This window comes from Varroa destructor, unplaced genomic scaffold, assembly GCF_002443255.2.
Source record: "Varroa destructor unplaced genomic scaffold, Vdes_3.0 BEIS01000001.1, whole genome shotgun sequence".
NCBI lineage: Eukaryota > Metazoa > Arthropoda > Arachnida > Mesostigmata > Varroidae > Varroa > Varroa destructor.
The window spans coordinates 64641528-64658344 of record NW_019211454.1 but is presented as its reverse complement, the minus strand read 5'-3'; the positions used below and the strand labels follow the sequence as shown (position 1 = coordinate 64658344).

Sequence of the window (16817 nt, the reverse complement as noted above, 5' to 3'; positions counted from 1 at the left end):
AGTGAAATGCGAGGTATAAAATGTTTGTCATAAGTCGATCATTTTTCAAGTTATGCGTATTACTGCTGGATAAATCAATCGTGAAACCCTTTAATATCTGCTGTTCACCTATCAAAAACTTCGAGTAATAGATTTCGGACTAGATTATCCTATCGCAACGCTTGCAACCTGAGGTCTTAAATATGCAATTTTTATTTTCTTATTAAATTAATACGATCCGCCAGCCAACGAGATTAAAGATAGAAGCTACGTTTTTTTAACACTGCCTTCTATGTTTGTCGTTATTGATGCCTGAGAAACTGAGAAACGCGTTGTTTGACTGGGGGGTATGGGGTAACGCTTGAGCAAGGGTTATTTATTACATTTTGCTGTAGGGTGAAGTCCAGACAAATTTTACATATTCAGACAAAAGAACATATTCAGTTTACATGATCAAAGATTGTTACTACTTATTATATTGCCAATGTCCATTGTCGTAAGGGGCTGCCGAGAAGAGCAGTGTGGTGTCGTACGGAAAATGCACCACTCTAAGCAGTGCTCAGTCACACGACACAATGTGAAGATTTCGACTTTAAAGGAAACAGGGCTAAACCCATTAAGAGACAATTTTTACAAACACACGTAATGTATCGATTAGGTTTTTTTTTTAATTAATATAGAATTTCTGACATACATCTTTAAGAAAGCTCCTCTGAATGGCTTGTTGGGTCCCATAGTTGCAATTTCATGCTCCATCGTGTCTGATCTACTTCTATATAGATTGCAGAGATGCAAAAAATCGCAAGCTTCGTCTAGTTTTTCAACAACTACTTTTTAATAATAGAATTTAGTTTCATTGCGTGTTTGTTAATCTTCGTAATTTTTATCGATCTTGGGGAGTATTATTAACGAATTCTGTGAAATGTACCTGACTTTAACTACTATAATACTAGCCTTGCGTGTATGTTATATAGGTGTGTTATAGAAAAACTAATTTATTGGACAGTTGTATACAGCGCCACGCTAACTTGGAGGTAAGAGCATGTTATTTATCTTATCAGTGCTACCAAAGAGAAGTACAAGGGAGTCGCGCAGACTTAATTTATTAGTTTGATTCTGGCATTTCGTACAACGTATAGTTCGCGTCCAGCAGTATGTACTGGCCAGTTAACATTTAAACTAAATAATACAAAAGCCTTTAAATGCGAGTGTGAACATTTTGTTACAAGTTTATAGGATAGAGGATTTCTAACAATAGCGATTGTCTCTTCTCACTTAATTTAATATTAGTAAAACAGCTGGCGAATTTCGTGTGGCGCGCTTTGGCTAGCTCAAAAATTTCAAGGGCGGGCCAACGAACTAATCGCCGCCAATAACAGCAGTAATCAGCATGCACACGAACCAATCGGTGTGAGTGTGTTCGTGCGGATGATTCGCGTCCTTTCTTCTTCTGTCTGCTGCTGATCTCTCCTGACTTCCCTGTCCCTTTTGCTTCGCCTACGAGTGCCTCTTTTTCTGTCTGCCTCCTTTAGCACCTACTAAAACGCATAATCTGCTACGCTTCTACTGCCACGCCACCGCAGCATCAAAAGCGGGACGATCACCGCTGCGGTGTCGCGTCTGTTATCGCCTTGGCGCGGGCAGTTGAAGCCCAAAGCGACATGGCAGGCCGTTCAACTGACTCCTGGCTTCGCTAGCGGTTGCTGGTCCTGCCGCAACTTTTGGGCGCTAGCACAAATGATCTAATGGTCCGTGTAAGGCTGTGGCTCACTGTATCATTTGACTATACTACACGCCGCTCATACGACGACCCGATAAAATCTGTAGGGTTCCCTCACTCATCGGCCGCGTGTCTGTTTGTCTAACTACTGCCGCTGCTGTATACGGTGGCAGGCGGGTGGACAGCGTGATCGCAGGTGGCCGACGGCGGGTGGGTAAGCCGGCGGGTGAGTGCGCAACCGAAGGCTCGCACTCTACAAGATGCTGGCAGGCAACATATTTACACACATACAGACAACAAGCAGACGGTGACAGGCAGCGCCACCCAGCCACCGGAGACGAGACTGAAGCGCATCACCGCCGCTACCATTTAACATGCAAAGCATATATGAGCTTACTTCCGAGGCGAGATGCTACGGCGGTGGAAAGGACCGGACTGGGTGCCGTCGCCACCGCCGTTGAGCGCCAGCAATTAAGACAGCAGTCATCTAGCCATTAGGCTTCTGGTGGTGGCGCTGCAGGCGTCTCGCGCGGCGTGTCTCCATGTGTGCGTGTGCGCTGGCCGCGGTTCAGCTCACCCAGCGCCTGCCAGCCAGCTAGCCAGCCAACGATAACGAAACTAATCCCGCCGCTATGACGACGACAACAAAGGAGAATGGGGCCGACAAACAGACAGACGGCTAACAGCGGCCCCTATGCTGGCAGGCATCAACGACGAGGAGTTCCGACATAGGGACAGGGGCAGAGGGCGGCGCGCCAAGAGCATTTGTCGTCGTAGCGGCAGCGATGGCAATAAGAACAAGTACATGACTTCCAGCAGTAGCAGCGGCAGTGAAAGCAAGAGCAGCGGCATCGCCTACACCACTACGACTTTATCGAAACAACAAGCAGACACAGGCGCAAAGGTACAGACGGACAAGTCTATGGTTTGCAAGTTACGAGCGAGGGCAGTGGCACAATTAGCAGCGGCAATCGCTAATGTTGGCGGGGGCATTAGTTTGAACGGCAGCGGTGCTGCTGCTGCTGCTGCGGCGGTCATTGGCTGAAGCTGCTGCTGCTGTTGTTGCTGCCGGCTGAGGGTTTCAAACGAACTCGCAAGCAGGTAGTCAACGGCGAGTAGTAGCAGCAGCAGCGGCGGCGGCGGCGGCAGCGATGGAGCGGTTGCATATGTGAGCAGCACCAGTGAGGAGTGTGCTGCCATCAGCGGCGACAGTAGCAGCAGCAGTTTAACAAAGACTACTACGGGAGCTTGAAACAGTGCGGCAGCAGTTCGCTCGTCGGTCCGCTGTCCTCCTTCTATCGGTTCGTTCGTTTATGTTGCCGCCACCGCCAAATCTGCCGCCGGTCCTGCTGCTGCTGCTGCTGCTGCTACTGCTGCTGCTGCTGCTGCTGCTGCTGCTGCTGTTCGTAGCCGCATCGCACCGTCCGTCAGTAGTGGCTCGTTCGTTTGTGCGCTCACTCTGTGTCGTGGCCGTTTGTTGGTGGAAGAGTGACATCAGAGACGGCAGCGGCAGCGGTAGCAGCAGCACTAGCAGGACATACTGCTGCTGCTGCTGCTGCTGGCAATAGTAGATAGAGCGGAGAAGCGGCAAGCTAACAGTGAGCAGTGAACGATAGGCGAGCCAGCAAGCGAACAGGCGGCAACCAAGCAGCCAGATAGGCAAGTGGTATAGGCCGTCGGCGATCGACCAACAACCTAGATTTCCGCCACAGCCGCCATCAGCACCGCTGCAGCTGGTGCCAGCATTTTCGTTTGTGTTGTCGATTACGGCGACGACGACGACGACGACAACAATAAAAACAACACCAACAACAGCAGATACAACGACGACAATGATGACAACAACAACGAGCCCTGCTTCTACTAAAACTTCCACAAGCGCCAATGAACTGCGGAAAAAGTGCTCCAAGTAGACAGTGCTACTAGTGACCTGCTAGTTTGGTGGATACACGGAGCCGCGGGAAGCAACGATTGCAAGCACAGTAGCAGCAACAACAACAACAACAACGTTGAACAACAGTGGGAAACGAAAGACGTTGAGCTACAGTGAATGAAGCAAGTTGGAAAAACATCAATAGCGATAACAAAAGTTACAGACAGATAGTCGCCGTGGCGGCCCCACTGATAATATCATAGGTTTATACATAAACCACCGTCACCCTGTAACGCGTTGTCTTTGTTTTTGCAGTAGGGGAATGACAAAAAGCGAGAAAGTGACGAACACAAGGTATCTGCCTATTGCACAGTGACAATTCGCAGATCAACAATCCTATTATCCATCACCAACAGGCACGGGATCAATAAGCGGAGTACCAGTTTGCATATATATATATATATATTCGGCGACAATTGTTAATGTGGTATAGCTCGTGTAGTTGTTTTCGTTACCATTTGCAACTGGCATTGACGAGGTAGAAACGAAAAGCTATGGCGACGACCCTACCAATAATAACAACAACGTTAGCGATAACTTTCGGCCCTGTTCCTTGTTTGCGGTAGGCACAAGCCCGAAGACCCGCCATCATCCGCTATTACGACGATATTGGTGACGACGGAATCGATGGGATAAAGTGAAAAAGTCAAGTGATGTGCTTTTCATCGGCTGCTGCGGCATCGCGTTCTGGTCACACATTGTTATTATCATTATTATTATTTTAGGTACACAGTAACAATTTGCTGCCGATTCTGTATCGCGGGTGTGTTATTTGAGAGCGATGCACCAGCTGCAGTCGTAACGCTTTCCTGTTTCGATCCGCGAATTCTTGCCGCGGGAGTAGTCTCTTTGTTAGTTGTAGACGTCGCCGCCGGCTCACTCAAGTCTGAAAGCGCAAAACGTAGGAGCACAAATATGTAGGAGCCAAAAGTAAGCAAAATAGTAGCCTCACTGCAATGGCTGAATGACCGGCAGCGGAAGAAAATGACGACGAAGGCGTCACGACGAGAGGAGCTCGTAAGGCGTTCTCCAAGCCGACGTGTGCAGTCTGCCGTTAATTGTCAAGATTGATGATCGGTACCGAATTCTGTGGCCGAATGAATTCACCTGCTGACAACAACAGCTCGGATTTAGAAACGTGTCAAGAGCGGTGTCACTACCATTACAGTTATGCGCCATTGTACTGGTAGTATGAGAGGAAGACGTTCGTAAACAATCTAGCCACTCATATAGCAACAACGGCGGCGGCGGCGGCTACAAAAACATCCATGTGCGTATTGCCGAGCCAGTTATCTATCGGTCTAACTGTCTCGTCTAAGCAAACATTGATGAGTGGCAGTAATGTCGGTGATAGAAGCTCGAACACCGATGATATCCGTGTGGCATTCATGATGTAACAGCATCACAACCAACGGTGGTCTTGTGTATGTAGGATTGTTGTTCGAAAGTGACGTTAATTACGAGGGCCTTGTTCATCCAGCGATACTCACCTCCTCTCTCTGAATCTATATCACCGACGGTCCGCCGAACCCAAACGATGCAGTGAGTAGCGCCTTGATTTTTTAATAACACCGATAACAAGAAGTGAGCGAACGGCTAATGCGTGTTGAAACACCCATAATAAAAACGTCGAAGTGATTCCGACAACGCTGATATTCGAGGAGCGTCCCAGCGGGTTTTGGCGGTCTTCCACCTGCGTTCCAATATGAACGATGTGATCAGAAGGTAGAAGAACAACGACAAACTTAACAAAATAACGTATGGTGAGTGGCAGCTGTTGTTAATCGTCACGAGTACAGTTCGAAAACAATGTCGACCCGGTATGTACCGGTGCGCTAGTTCTGCGTAGCAATTAATACAAATGCAAAAAACTTCCGTTGCGATCGAAATTTATGCCAACAGATTTAGATTCAGGCTGACCGCTCTGTATCTGCCAATTCCGCATACAACGTACGGTACGACGACAGTTGTTGCCTCATTTCTATAAAGTATTGATTAAGGAAAAAAGTATCCAGCACTCGTAATTTCTGCTCTTCTGTGAACCTATTGCGCACAGAATTACACAGCTGATAAATGCAACGAAGCTGAAGTTGTCGCTTTATTTATTTGTAGGGCTCGTTCTATTGAAGCTAAATGAAGGCATACGCTCTCCGAACCGGTGTCCGTTTGGCGCGCATTTTACAGGTCACAGTATATTGACTTGACTTACAAATATTATGTTTTTATGCAAACCACCGTTGTATACCCACAGTCCTTGTGATACAAAGATACGGATAAGAGAGACTGGCTGTTACCACTTGCCGACTGTATCGTTTCCGATAGCAGTTGGATTTCAATCAATCCAATGTACCTTTATTCAAGGGCAAGATATGGCGCAGAAGTATGCTGTTTACTACGACATGAATGTTGTCTTGAAGGGCGCAGCAAATGCACGACATGAAAGCGTATTAGTAATATGTTCTGCTGTTGCTCCCTTGTGAGATCTGACATTTGGACCACTTCTCAATGATTCCAGACCTTGTTTAGATATATTATATATTATACTTGTTTATAGAGCTAACAAATTCGCGTAAATTAAGTAATTTCACGGGCACCTCGGAGTCCTTGGTTATTCAACGCTGATGGCATACTGATGCGGAGACTAAATTTAGTATGGTCAGACTTTTAAATATTTGAACAAACGTCAAACCTATTTCAAGTAGCTTTGAGTAGGGCTTTTGTTATCCTTATCATGCACTCTTCGTTGCAAGGTATTAGATTGTGGGCGGAAAACCATCATAATTGTGCGCGTAGCAAGAACGGGCATTTATATGATACTGAAACAATTCACTAGAAATGCCTCTAGCTCTACCTAAAAGGAGCTATTGGACAATATAATTATTTCCTGCACGCTGAGGTTCGCAAGCGTAACTTGCTGCCAGAGATTTTTTGGCAAAACTTTTCATCAACGTTCAACTTCATTGTTCGTTATCGAACATTCAAGCCACTCGCACGTTCTGGTTTCTATTAGTTTCGTAAAAATTTTGCCTGTTTACTAGCAACAGTCTGTGTATACGGTTTAGGATAATTAGAGGGCCAAAATTTGACGAGTCAGCTTTCTTCGTTTTTAGTGGAAGATTGATGCAAATGCATTAATAACGGTGTACGTGAGTCAGTAAGCAGAAGAAAGCTATCAAACGACCGTCGCAGCGTTGCTTTGACAAACGAATTGCGGTTTTAGAAGCGGAGACTTGGCCTGATGCGATTACAAAATAGAATGTAACGGTTTATACTAGAGTTGTTTATTTATTAAAAATTGTTTCATCATTCAAATGAAGAATAAAATATGAATCATTTTCCGGAGCTGAACATTTCTGACAATGTTAACAAGTGCATCTGTTTTCAAACGACCAATTGCCTCGTCTCTTGGACAGCTTGTTGTTTCAGTTTGTATCGATTTTGTTACTACCCGAAACAAGCCTATTTTAGGCTTTTTCAGTTTCTAACTGGCGCTATCGAGTAAAGTCGGACCTATGTTTAGAAGCATCCCTACCAGTGCTGAATGCTGCAATGTCCGAGGCTAGCGTTTGTCTTTGAATGCTTCCGATATTGTGATTCTTGGTGAACGCATTAATTGGCACCGTATTGTAAAAGTCCATGCTATTCTGCAGGTACGAACCTGTTGCTCGGTAGCATCGACTTAATGACGTTGCTCACGTTGGCAGCCAGTTACTGCGGTGTCGCGATAAATAGGAGCGATACGGGCAGCGCTGTTACGCCAGTCACATTTAATCATCTGTTGGGAGAAGATCAGTTGTCCAGACAAAGTACAGACATCTTACATTATGCCGCAACGGTACATAGCCATCATTGCCAAGGTGTGTGCAATTTAACTAACGCAACAACATGGGAGAGTGTCCATTTTTGACCGTTTTACCTTCCGCAGAACTCGTCAAATGCTTTACTCTTACTTACCATTAAAGGGATCCAGGATAATGAAGTATGCTATCACACCAGTAATTCTTAACAATGGCTGTAACCTTTTTGTTTGAACTGTCCCTTTGCGTCTGGCAATCAGCGAAATCGATATCTAGATCTATATCGTGCTTATTATTGTTACTAGTAACTCAGTGGTTAACGTCTTTACCTTTATCGGCGTCTATTTTTATTTCTTCGTCCACGTATACAACCGCCTAAGCTATATAGCTTACCCAGTTAGCATTGTTCTTATGTATTAAGGTTGTAAACGGTAGTAAATTTTCGAACAGAAAACGGAATAGATTTTGTTTTATTGCTTAATGTTGCTACTTTATGATCTGAATTTCGTATTTTTTTTATTGAAATGCGGTTGGAAGGCTGCTTGAATCGCCATTTCACTTTTTGACATTGTTTAAACAGTGGGAATTTCCGCGATAATAGCCAGCATCTCTACTCCCATGACGGATCGTAATAAGTGATATGATTCTTCCAACATACCATACTCTACCTAAGAAAAGAGAAGTAAAGGTTTTCATAAAATTACTAAAAGCAAATATTGTGCCTATTTCGTGCGCGAGCTAGTTCAATTACAAGGTACGTCTTGAGTCGCATAAGTCGCAGTTAGTATGATATGGACAGGGCTGCAAAACGTTTACCTCCTTGTTAAAAGTCATATAAAACTTCAAGTCGGCTTCCTGATAATCCAAGTAACAAGATGATGATGGAAACGGAGTAAAGTATTCTGTTCTTCGATCCCCCTCCGCCGTTCCTCTTACCAACTGAAACCGAAATGTTCGTAATGAATTTAAGTTAAAAAGTTTGCCGCATATTTTTTTCACCTTAGGTTTTACGAGAAAGCTTAAAAACACTTATTAATCTTAACAAAACCATAGTTATCAACAAGAATTATGAATGTGTTTCTTGCAATTCTGCTTTTCAGAGCAATTAGGAGACGACGAAATTTAAGGTGCCACAGGAGGTTCTACTTGGTCTGGTTGCAACGCGTACTAAACCATGAATACACCCTCTTAAACAAATTACGATACCATTTATTTATTAGACGCCTCATATCGCTCACTGAGTGATCAAGGTTTGCATTCCCTTAGCGGGAAATGTTTTTGTGATGAGCTTAGTAACGGATAGGAAGAACGTGGCCTTGCTAGCAGCTGGGCAAACTAGGGCTAATAACCAGGATGCCCATCCTGTTTTCGTTTCACGCCAACCACCGAGATTTTCCCTCAGACTCTGAGTCGGACGATTCGGACTTCGTTTGTGAGCCAACGAGGACAGCTGCGTTGCGTGACGATAGCTTAAGCGAGTCTGACAGCTCAAGTGATACGTGTGTAGCTAAAGCCACACCTGAAGCAAAACTTGTTAAAACAGTTAGAGAAAGACAGTTGCCTACAATGGACAAGGAGGTTAACAACGAGTCTGATAAGGTAATGGTCGTGTTCATGGGATTACTAGAAAATTAATACTGCAAATAAAAATTAAAAGATTAGTCACCAATTTATGGACGCAGATTCGGCCAGTTTTTAATGTTGTTAGCCTCGTGCATACATTGTCCGTGTACGTCTCTGTGCAGCAGACTGGGTGCTTGTTCAACGATGTAAAAAAAATAAAAAATAGGTGAATAAAGTGCTAAAACAAAGGCGAAGCTTCCAATAAATGCATGGGCTAATTGTCACACTGGTTGATATTCAAACTAAGTTGGTCGCTGTTACGACTCTATTGGCAGGCATCGCCCGCGTCGCTAGATAATGGGGCCGCATCGTCTGCGTGCAGTCCCGTTCTGGCCCGAAGTCCCGACACCACGACGGCCACTCCGACGGCTGGAGACGTCAACGATGAAGAAGACGATGAAGATGAGGAGGACGAAGACGAAGATGGAAATCACTCGAGTTCGCCTGAAGATCATAGCATTGTCGGGACTAAGACACCGAAAGTCGCCAATGAGGTCGTCCAAAATCAAGCAGGCTCTTCACCAGCTCAGCTTGGGAAAAAGCCTGAAACGAAATTACAGGTATCTAGTTTATTAGACACCGATTTGTTAGCGAAGTATACATAGAAGTACGTAGAAATACGTGAGAGAAATTAAGCCGAAATAAGTTTTCGCAATAACTAACATTGAATCTTTTTGGGCTGAGCAAAAATTGACATGGCTCCGAACATGAACGCTGCCGCTAGCAGTCAATTTGACTTTTTGTGAATATTTTTCAGTTTACATATTTACACCTTATGACATCCTCATCGAACTTTGCGCCATCAATGATCTACGTTTAGTTATGGACCCAGTACCTTTGTAAGGCTCAGTCATTTTCACTGGAGAGTATTGGGTTAGATGTATAGGAAATGTCTTAATATTAATCTAAAAAACAGAAACTACGTATTTGTTTATTTTCTAACAACAGTTATATCTTACTCAGTCGTGGTATCAGTCGCACTCAATTATGTATACATCTGAATCGATATTTAATCATCACTCGTTTAATGTTTCTTAGTTATTCTTTCGTATAGAATCCATTACTTTTTTTCTTTTTTTTTTTTCTGAAATTCATTCATCCTATTACGTCATACAGCGGACGACGAATTGTGTATTAAACATACAACCGTCAATTTTAAGACTCTGAACGGGTATTTCAATACAGAAATTTCAACCAATGTTTCAGCTGGTAATACCTAAGAAACGAAAGCATTCGAAAAAAGATAAGGACGAAAAGGTTAAGAAGCGTGGCCGTCGTAAGAAGAGCATTATGGTGGCAGAGAATGTTGAAGGATCAAATTCTCTCAAACTTGTTCTTAAGAAAAAGCCCGAAGTTTCCGACCCTGTTTACAATGGTCCCCCGCCCTGCGCACCGGGTTTATGGAATCGACAAATACCTCGCGAGGTGCTGCTAAAAATTTTCCGGCACGGCGTTGAAAAATTTGGAGTCCTACCTTTCCTCATCACGTACGTTTGTGTAATTTATTCCACTTTTTTAATTATTATATTATTTGTTTTCCTCTTTCTGGAAGTGGAATTTAATTGTACAGTAGAGTAAAATGTATGTCTGTGCTTTTACGTATCTAAGCGTTCGAGAAGTTTGTCCGGAATGGAGGGCTGTTGCGGAGGACGTGTCCTTATGGGAGAAGGTGGATATGTCAATAGTCAAGGTGACGGAAGCGCAGTTAACACGGTGGGCCAGTTCCGGTATGCTGAAAAGGGTGCGCGAGCTCAACTTGTCAAACTTCGGGCCAAAAATATCTCATGGTACCATCACGAATGTGATTAACAATTGTCCTCGTTTAGAGGTACTTAATCTTTCGTACAACAACAAGCTTTCCATGGAGACGATGGAATATATCGTTAACAAATGCGATCGGCTACGCGGTCTCGACATTTCGGGAACGACCAAGAACCGGGGCGCTAGTACTTGTTCGACGTGTGCACCAAATGTTCTTAAGAGCCTTATTATCAAACGGGGAGAAAACCTCGTTCAGTTGTGCCTCGCGGAGAACGCTGTTGCCTCCCTGAATAGCATCCTCAACTTGATACCTGTAAGTTAAGTTAATACGGTAGGCATATTTCTCGTGTCAGCTTTCGATATCTACCCATCAGCAGACATTAACATGGCCGCAGGCTCAGATTGTGTGTAAACTTTGTTAGAAGTCTGATACTCTTGATGACGTGGATAAAACCAGAGCGTGCGGTAATTACTGGCAGCTATGAAATTTTGCATGAATGTATAGCTTCTCGTAATGGGTTAAGTGTCTAAATTAAGCTATCTACTAACGAATACTGCGCTAGTGCTTGTCTATATTTCAGTCACGTGAATGTATGTAACAAATCTAACGAGTAGATGCGCAACCACTTAGGCTAACGGCAACAGAAGAATATGATTGATACGCTCTTCACTTTTTTTGCTCCTTTCAGAGTTATCTTTCGAGGTTACAAATACTGGACTTGTCCAATATCACAATGACCTGTTGTATGATCTTTCCGCTCGAGCGAATCCAGGAGACGTGCTCCGACCTTCGGGTCCTTCGATTAGCAAATACACAGGTGAGGTTGGCAGCAACACCCCCAGCGGAGCAAGCCCGGTCACCTGGCTTCCCTTTGCTTGAAGAGCTTTCGATAGCCAACCTTTTCGATCTCGGTGATTCGGCACTTGAGCGTATCCTCAAAGCATCCGAAAAACTCACACTATTGGATGTACGGAACTGTAAAGGCCTCAGTGTGTCGGGCCTTATCAAGATACCCGCCTGGGACCTAACGCAATTGTACCTAGCCAATTGTGATGCAGCAACCAACCCTAATGTTGAACTGATCATGAATAAGGTAAGATAAACCATCATACCTAACTTATATGATGTATGTAAATGCTACGTAGCGTTTCCAAGATAATACCACCCTATCATATAAACATGGCTAAGATAATCTCACACCCCGTAAAATAAGTTCTGTACCTTCAAGCCTAATGATTCCACTTGGATACGTTTCCAGTGGGCGCACAGTCTAAAAGTGATCGATGTAAGTTGGGTGTCGCATGATACGGCAATCAACGCGGCGTTGCGCGCTCTAGCGACTCATTCGGAAACGCCATCGAGCGTTTATGATCTGGACTTGAAGGGTTCATCGGTATCATTTTCCACGCTGAAAATTGTCCTCGACCGGTGTCAGCGGCTGAGAAAGCTGAATCTCACATCCTGTCGTAGTCTGCCGCGAGGGATTAAACGCGTTTTTGAAGGTCCTGCAGTGGTCGAACTGCGCACGCAGGTGTTAACCGGCAAGTTCGATGAGAACGAGTGAAATCTCATCATTGAAGCAACAGAGGTTGTCCATCGCAACCATGGCTCAACGATGCATCTCCATTTCAATGTTAACCTTCCGTGTAAATGTGTTAGCACTGCGGAAGAGCCCCAGCGAACCAACTGCTACAAAGACTGGCTAATTAGAGAAACGATCGTCAAGTGAGCAGTGCAAGTTTGTATGATTTTGACTGTATATCATCATTATTTCGCTATCATATTACTTACGTAAGGGAGGTACCTATATATAGAGAGGACGATTGAATATATATATATATATATATATATATATATATATATATATATATATAAACGCTCTTAAAGGCCTTTTTAGTCACTTCCTTTTATTAAAAAGTACTTTTTCATTCGAAGTTATTACGGGGCCGTTTTCTCTCTTAATTTGAACTCGAAACAAGGTACTTATCAATTTCGGGCTGGATTTAGTACAACTATAATTTATAGCCGCAATGCTTAAGGCTGTATTGTCTCTTCTCAACTATGCAACACTCGAAATTGGAGTCAACTCCAGACATCCCATCTAGTATTATATAAGCACATAAATTTCAAGTGGCTTTATGCACTACGTTGAGTTGTTCTACCTTACGTCAGTGATATTTCTTTCAAGGAAATGTATTTCATTTTTATGTTTGGTTTTCAACAGCAAAGAAAAAACACAAAATATAAATAGGTGTCTCTGAAAGTGTTGTGGGCCAATAGTGATCGATAAAGTCGGATAAAGCTGACAGATACTACAGGTACCAAGTAACTGACTACTCGACGGCTAGCAATTGCATCACTTTGGCTCCAGGAATGCATAAGATAAACATACAACCTAACTCGACTAAGTGCCACCCCGCCATTCGTTTGTGTTCCCAGTGGTCTTTGAAAGGGAACTGCGTGGACTCGTGATGCACTTCAAGGCTTGTTAATTAGTTTGTTTGCATCCATTGTGTGTCACGTATGTGGCCGGTATTGTGTGCCTGAACCTGAATGTTTGCAGGGCGGAAGCAATTAAAAACTATGTGGTGTGCATGAATTACTAGGATTCTGTATGTGAAATGTATGTTTGTGGTGATGTGCTTGTGTTTCTGCAAAATGTAGAATGTGCGCAGTATAAGATTGTTGTACGCATGACCGATTGCACGACAAAGGGTAATCGGCAAAGAAAAATGATGATTCTGATGGGGCTGATGAGAGACCATGTGAGAATATAGCTACAAAACAAGGACCGGAAAAGGTAACAGCAGATGCAAAAAGAGGCACTACCACTTCGACTACTAGTACTATATGAACGTTTCAAGTTTTACATTCAGTTCTGAAGCCGTTAAGCATAGATTCAGATTAACAGCCACATTTCAGATGAATTATTGTATGGAAAATGTAATGTATTTATGCGTGAGTACGAATACATGAAGGAGTTTACGAAGACGATGGTCCAGTGATCAAAACGTCGTGGCTCTTATTAGATATAGTTTTTTTTTAGTTGAATTTAGTTAACGGTCATCAGCTAAGAGCATGACAATAACTACCGGTTTGCCAACAGAACGTTGTTCAGGGGGGGGGGGGGGGATGTTGGCCTTACGAATCTAATCGTGTTTTTGGTCTTGGAATGGCAGTTCTCATAGTTATAGTTTGCTGAAAGTTTTCTTATTATTTCGAATTATCAAAATTTTTAAGGTAATTGATTTTCTTCGTATATTGCGTAGCCCTAGTAGTGACCTCAGTTTCTTAAATAACTAGTGGTGGCTCTTCGAGATTCTGAAGCTTTTTGTTAACGATGAAATAGACGACTACTTGACTCACACTGATAGACACAGCTTGGCCTAGGCGCGTCAGATCACTTGAGCTCCAGAAATATTTATCATTCGTTTTAACATTCGATCGATCCTAATCAATCACATCAGCTATCTGTTCTCGCTTTGTCCCGCCTAAGCTAGTTATTTTCTTCTAGAAATGCTGTTCTAACATACTATGACATCCTTCAAGACATGTACAAAATAAAAGAACCTGAAAATCGAAATTGTGAGTTTATGTTTAATACAAGTCAAGTTGTTTATACGAGCATTCATCTTAATAAGGATGATAAAAAAAAAAAAAATAGGTGACTGCAAGAATTCCCTGTGTGACAAGATTCCAATCATGACAAGACAAATTTCATGTTAATGTACCGCAGACCGCTATTTTAAACTATTACTGTATCAAGAGTTTCACTACTGCTGCTGCTGCTGCTATTAATCGCTACCCATTATGTTTCTTCATTATTATACTTTTTGTTCTGCTCTATTTCTACAGACAATATGGCTATATAATTATTAAGCACAAAAGTTTTGCAGATGCAGAAATGTCGGCTTCAACAAAATTGACAACGACATAAAAATCTCTTACCACCGAAATTCTAATACTGAAATAGTTTTCTTCTGAGACAAGACGAAGGGTGCAGTTTCCCAAGCCGGTATACCAGTGTACTATAATAATCGGGCTTGTGACCTATCTATTCGCTAGTCCGTGTCGCTATACCTTTGTGACAAATTAATGATGACGGCTATATTGAGCTCCTGTTTTTTTCTTAAGGTAATGTGAGATTCCCATCTTACTTCACGCATTAATTAAAGTAGAGCAGGGAAACAAACAGTGCGGAGAACGAGAGTCCCATAATGGAATGGAATGTGCAGCCGCTATAGTCGTAACGATATAAAAATATTATTATTAAATATAAGCGGAATATGAACTGAAGGGCACACGTACTTTAATGACGAAATATTTATACCAGACTATAAGTGGGATAACGTCAAGAAAACGACGAACGATAGGTGAAATGCAAAGTGATACTGATTGTGAAGGAAATAATGAATGACTACACACAGTTACATAAACACCGAGTAAATCCGACAGAACGTGGCATACATATGTGTAATATGAAGAAAAGACAAACAGTTAGCGATGAATAGAGCAAAAGTCAACTAGCGAACAGCCGGAATAGCTGTGCGAGTTATGTCTGTATTATGTATGTAGATAACGAGCTCATCGGGGTTATCAATGCAAACGTGGAGAAAAACAAGGCAGAGCAGATGATGGTGTTACATCGCAGGTACGCGATAGATAACGAATATCGACTTGAAGCGAAGCGGGAGTCTGATTTTGGCCTTCTCTACTCATCGTTATCGTCTACATGATGAACAGCAGCAACAGCGGAGTATAGCAAGCTGTTGTGGTAGGCCTTACCAAAAAAGTGCCCTAAAATTAACAGATTTAAGGTAGCAAGATGTGCTGAGCCTGACCCGTCGCTAGTAAAGCTGAATGCGAGAAGTTCATGTGTCGTTAGTTTTATCGAACAACAGCTGACAACATTATTGGCTCACCAGCAAATAGCGAAGAGATTACGTAAAAAGGACTCCAACCATAGCTATAAATGGTACTATAACAGTATAAAAGTATCGCTATGGTTTTTATGGGAAATGAGGGTCATTGTTTTTAGTTTTAAAATTTGGCGCTCCAATCAATTCACAGACCAGACACAGACACAGACACACACACCCACGCACACACCCGACCACCTTCACTTCTTGTTGAATTTTTTTATATAAATTGTTAATTTCTTTTTAGAGCAAGATGGTAACGAACTGAAAATAATCATTGTATTTTATATATAGATATTAGATGTATAATGCAAATTGCGATAGAGTGCAATTGTGGTTATATTGGTTATTATAATAATTATTATATATAAAAGATTTTGCTTGTACACACTTGGAGGTTACGTTATAGGGAGAAAATTGTTATTTCGCTTTTATTTCTATTATAATCGGGGGGAGCAGACGATGCAAGCTAACCAGAATTGGTATAGGAAAGTTGAACCAAAGCAAAATGCGTTTTGCAGACAGTTTTAGTTGCGATTTTCACAATTCCAATGTACAGGACGAATAAGACCAAATGGCAGATAGATCTCCCTATAAGTCAGCCCCGGTGCCAACTCCACTGTGACATGGCAGCAACAATGTTACTGTAAATCTCTATCAACAACATCACCAACAATAAAATGTCAATAAGGTCTGGCGAGTCTTCATTGTCAACATCTGAAAAAAGCTAGGAATGATTGATTCAAACGCGCGAAGCATGAGATATTGCTCAGTAATCTATTATATAATCCCCTGAGCTGTCGTAGGCGATGCCAGCTAATCGATTGTAAACACGAGCGAAGATTAGTTTAGTTGCCACTTTAATGCTAGATTTCTCTCAGGATGTCTGTGGAGATTGTTCTTTTTCTCTCCTAGATATCGAAAGCTCAGCTTCTATCGCACGCTATTCGTGTGTGTGTGTGTGCGAACATGACTAGTGAGTTGGTGAGAAGCACGGCCTTCATCGCGCAACATGTTTCTTATCGCTGCAACCCTTGTCAAAATGGATCGCGCCGCGTGCTACATGATAAGACTACTAGTAACT

General features: G+C 42.8%; 1 protein-coding gene across 6 annotated transcripts; it reads left to right on the top strand.

The window, feature by feature from the left end:
• The first annotated feature begins 2791 nt into the window (after positions 1-2791).
• Positions 2792-16425, top strand: LOC111254347 (F-box/LRR-repeat protein 6-like). 6 transcript variants are annotated; one of them, XM_086992206.1, is made up of 8 exons: positions 2792-5395; positions 7283-7489; positions 8530-9028; positions 9328-9612; positions 10259-10539; positions 10661-11126; positions 11503-11907; positions 12073-16425. In XM_086992206.1, exons 3-8 carry the CDS (start codon positions 8783-8785, stop codon positions 12376-12378), a joined length of 1989 nt encoding a protein of 662 aa, XP_086848332.1. In that variant the 5' UTR covers positions 2792-5395; positions 7283-7489; positions 8530-8782; the 3' UTR covers positions 12379-16425. The 6 variants fall into 6 exon arrangements, with proteins under 6 accessions (XP_086848332.1, XP_022670846.1, XP_022670820.1 ...); XM_022815111.2 differs by lacking the exon at positions 7283-7489 and having other exon boundaries at positions 2792-5174; XM_022815085.2 differs by lacking the exon at positions 7283-7489.
• The last annotated feature ends 392 nt before the right edge of the window (positions 16426-16817 follow it).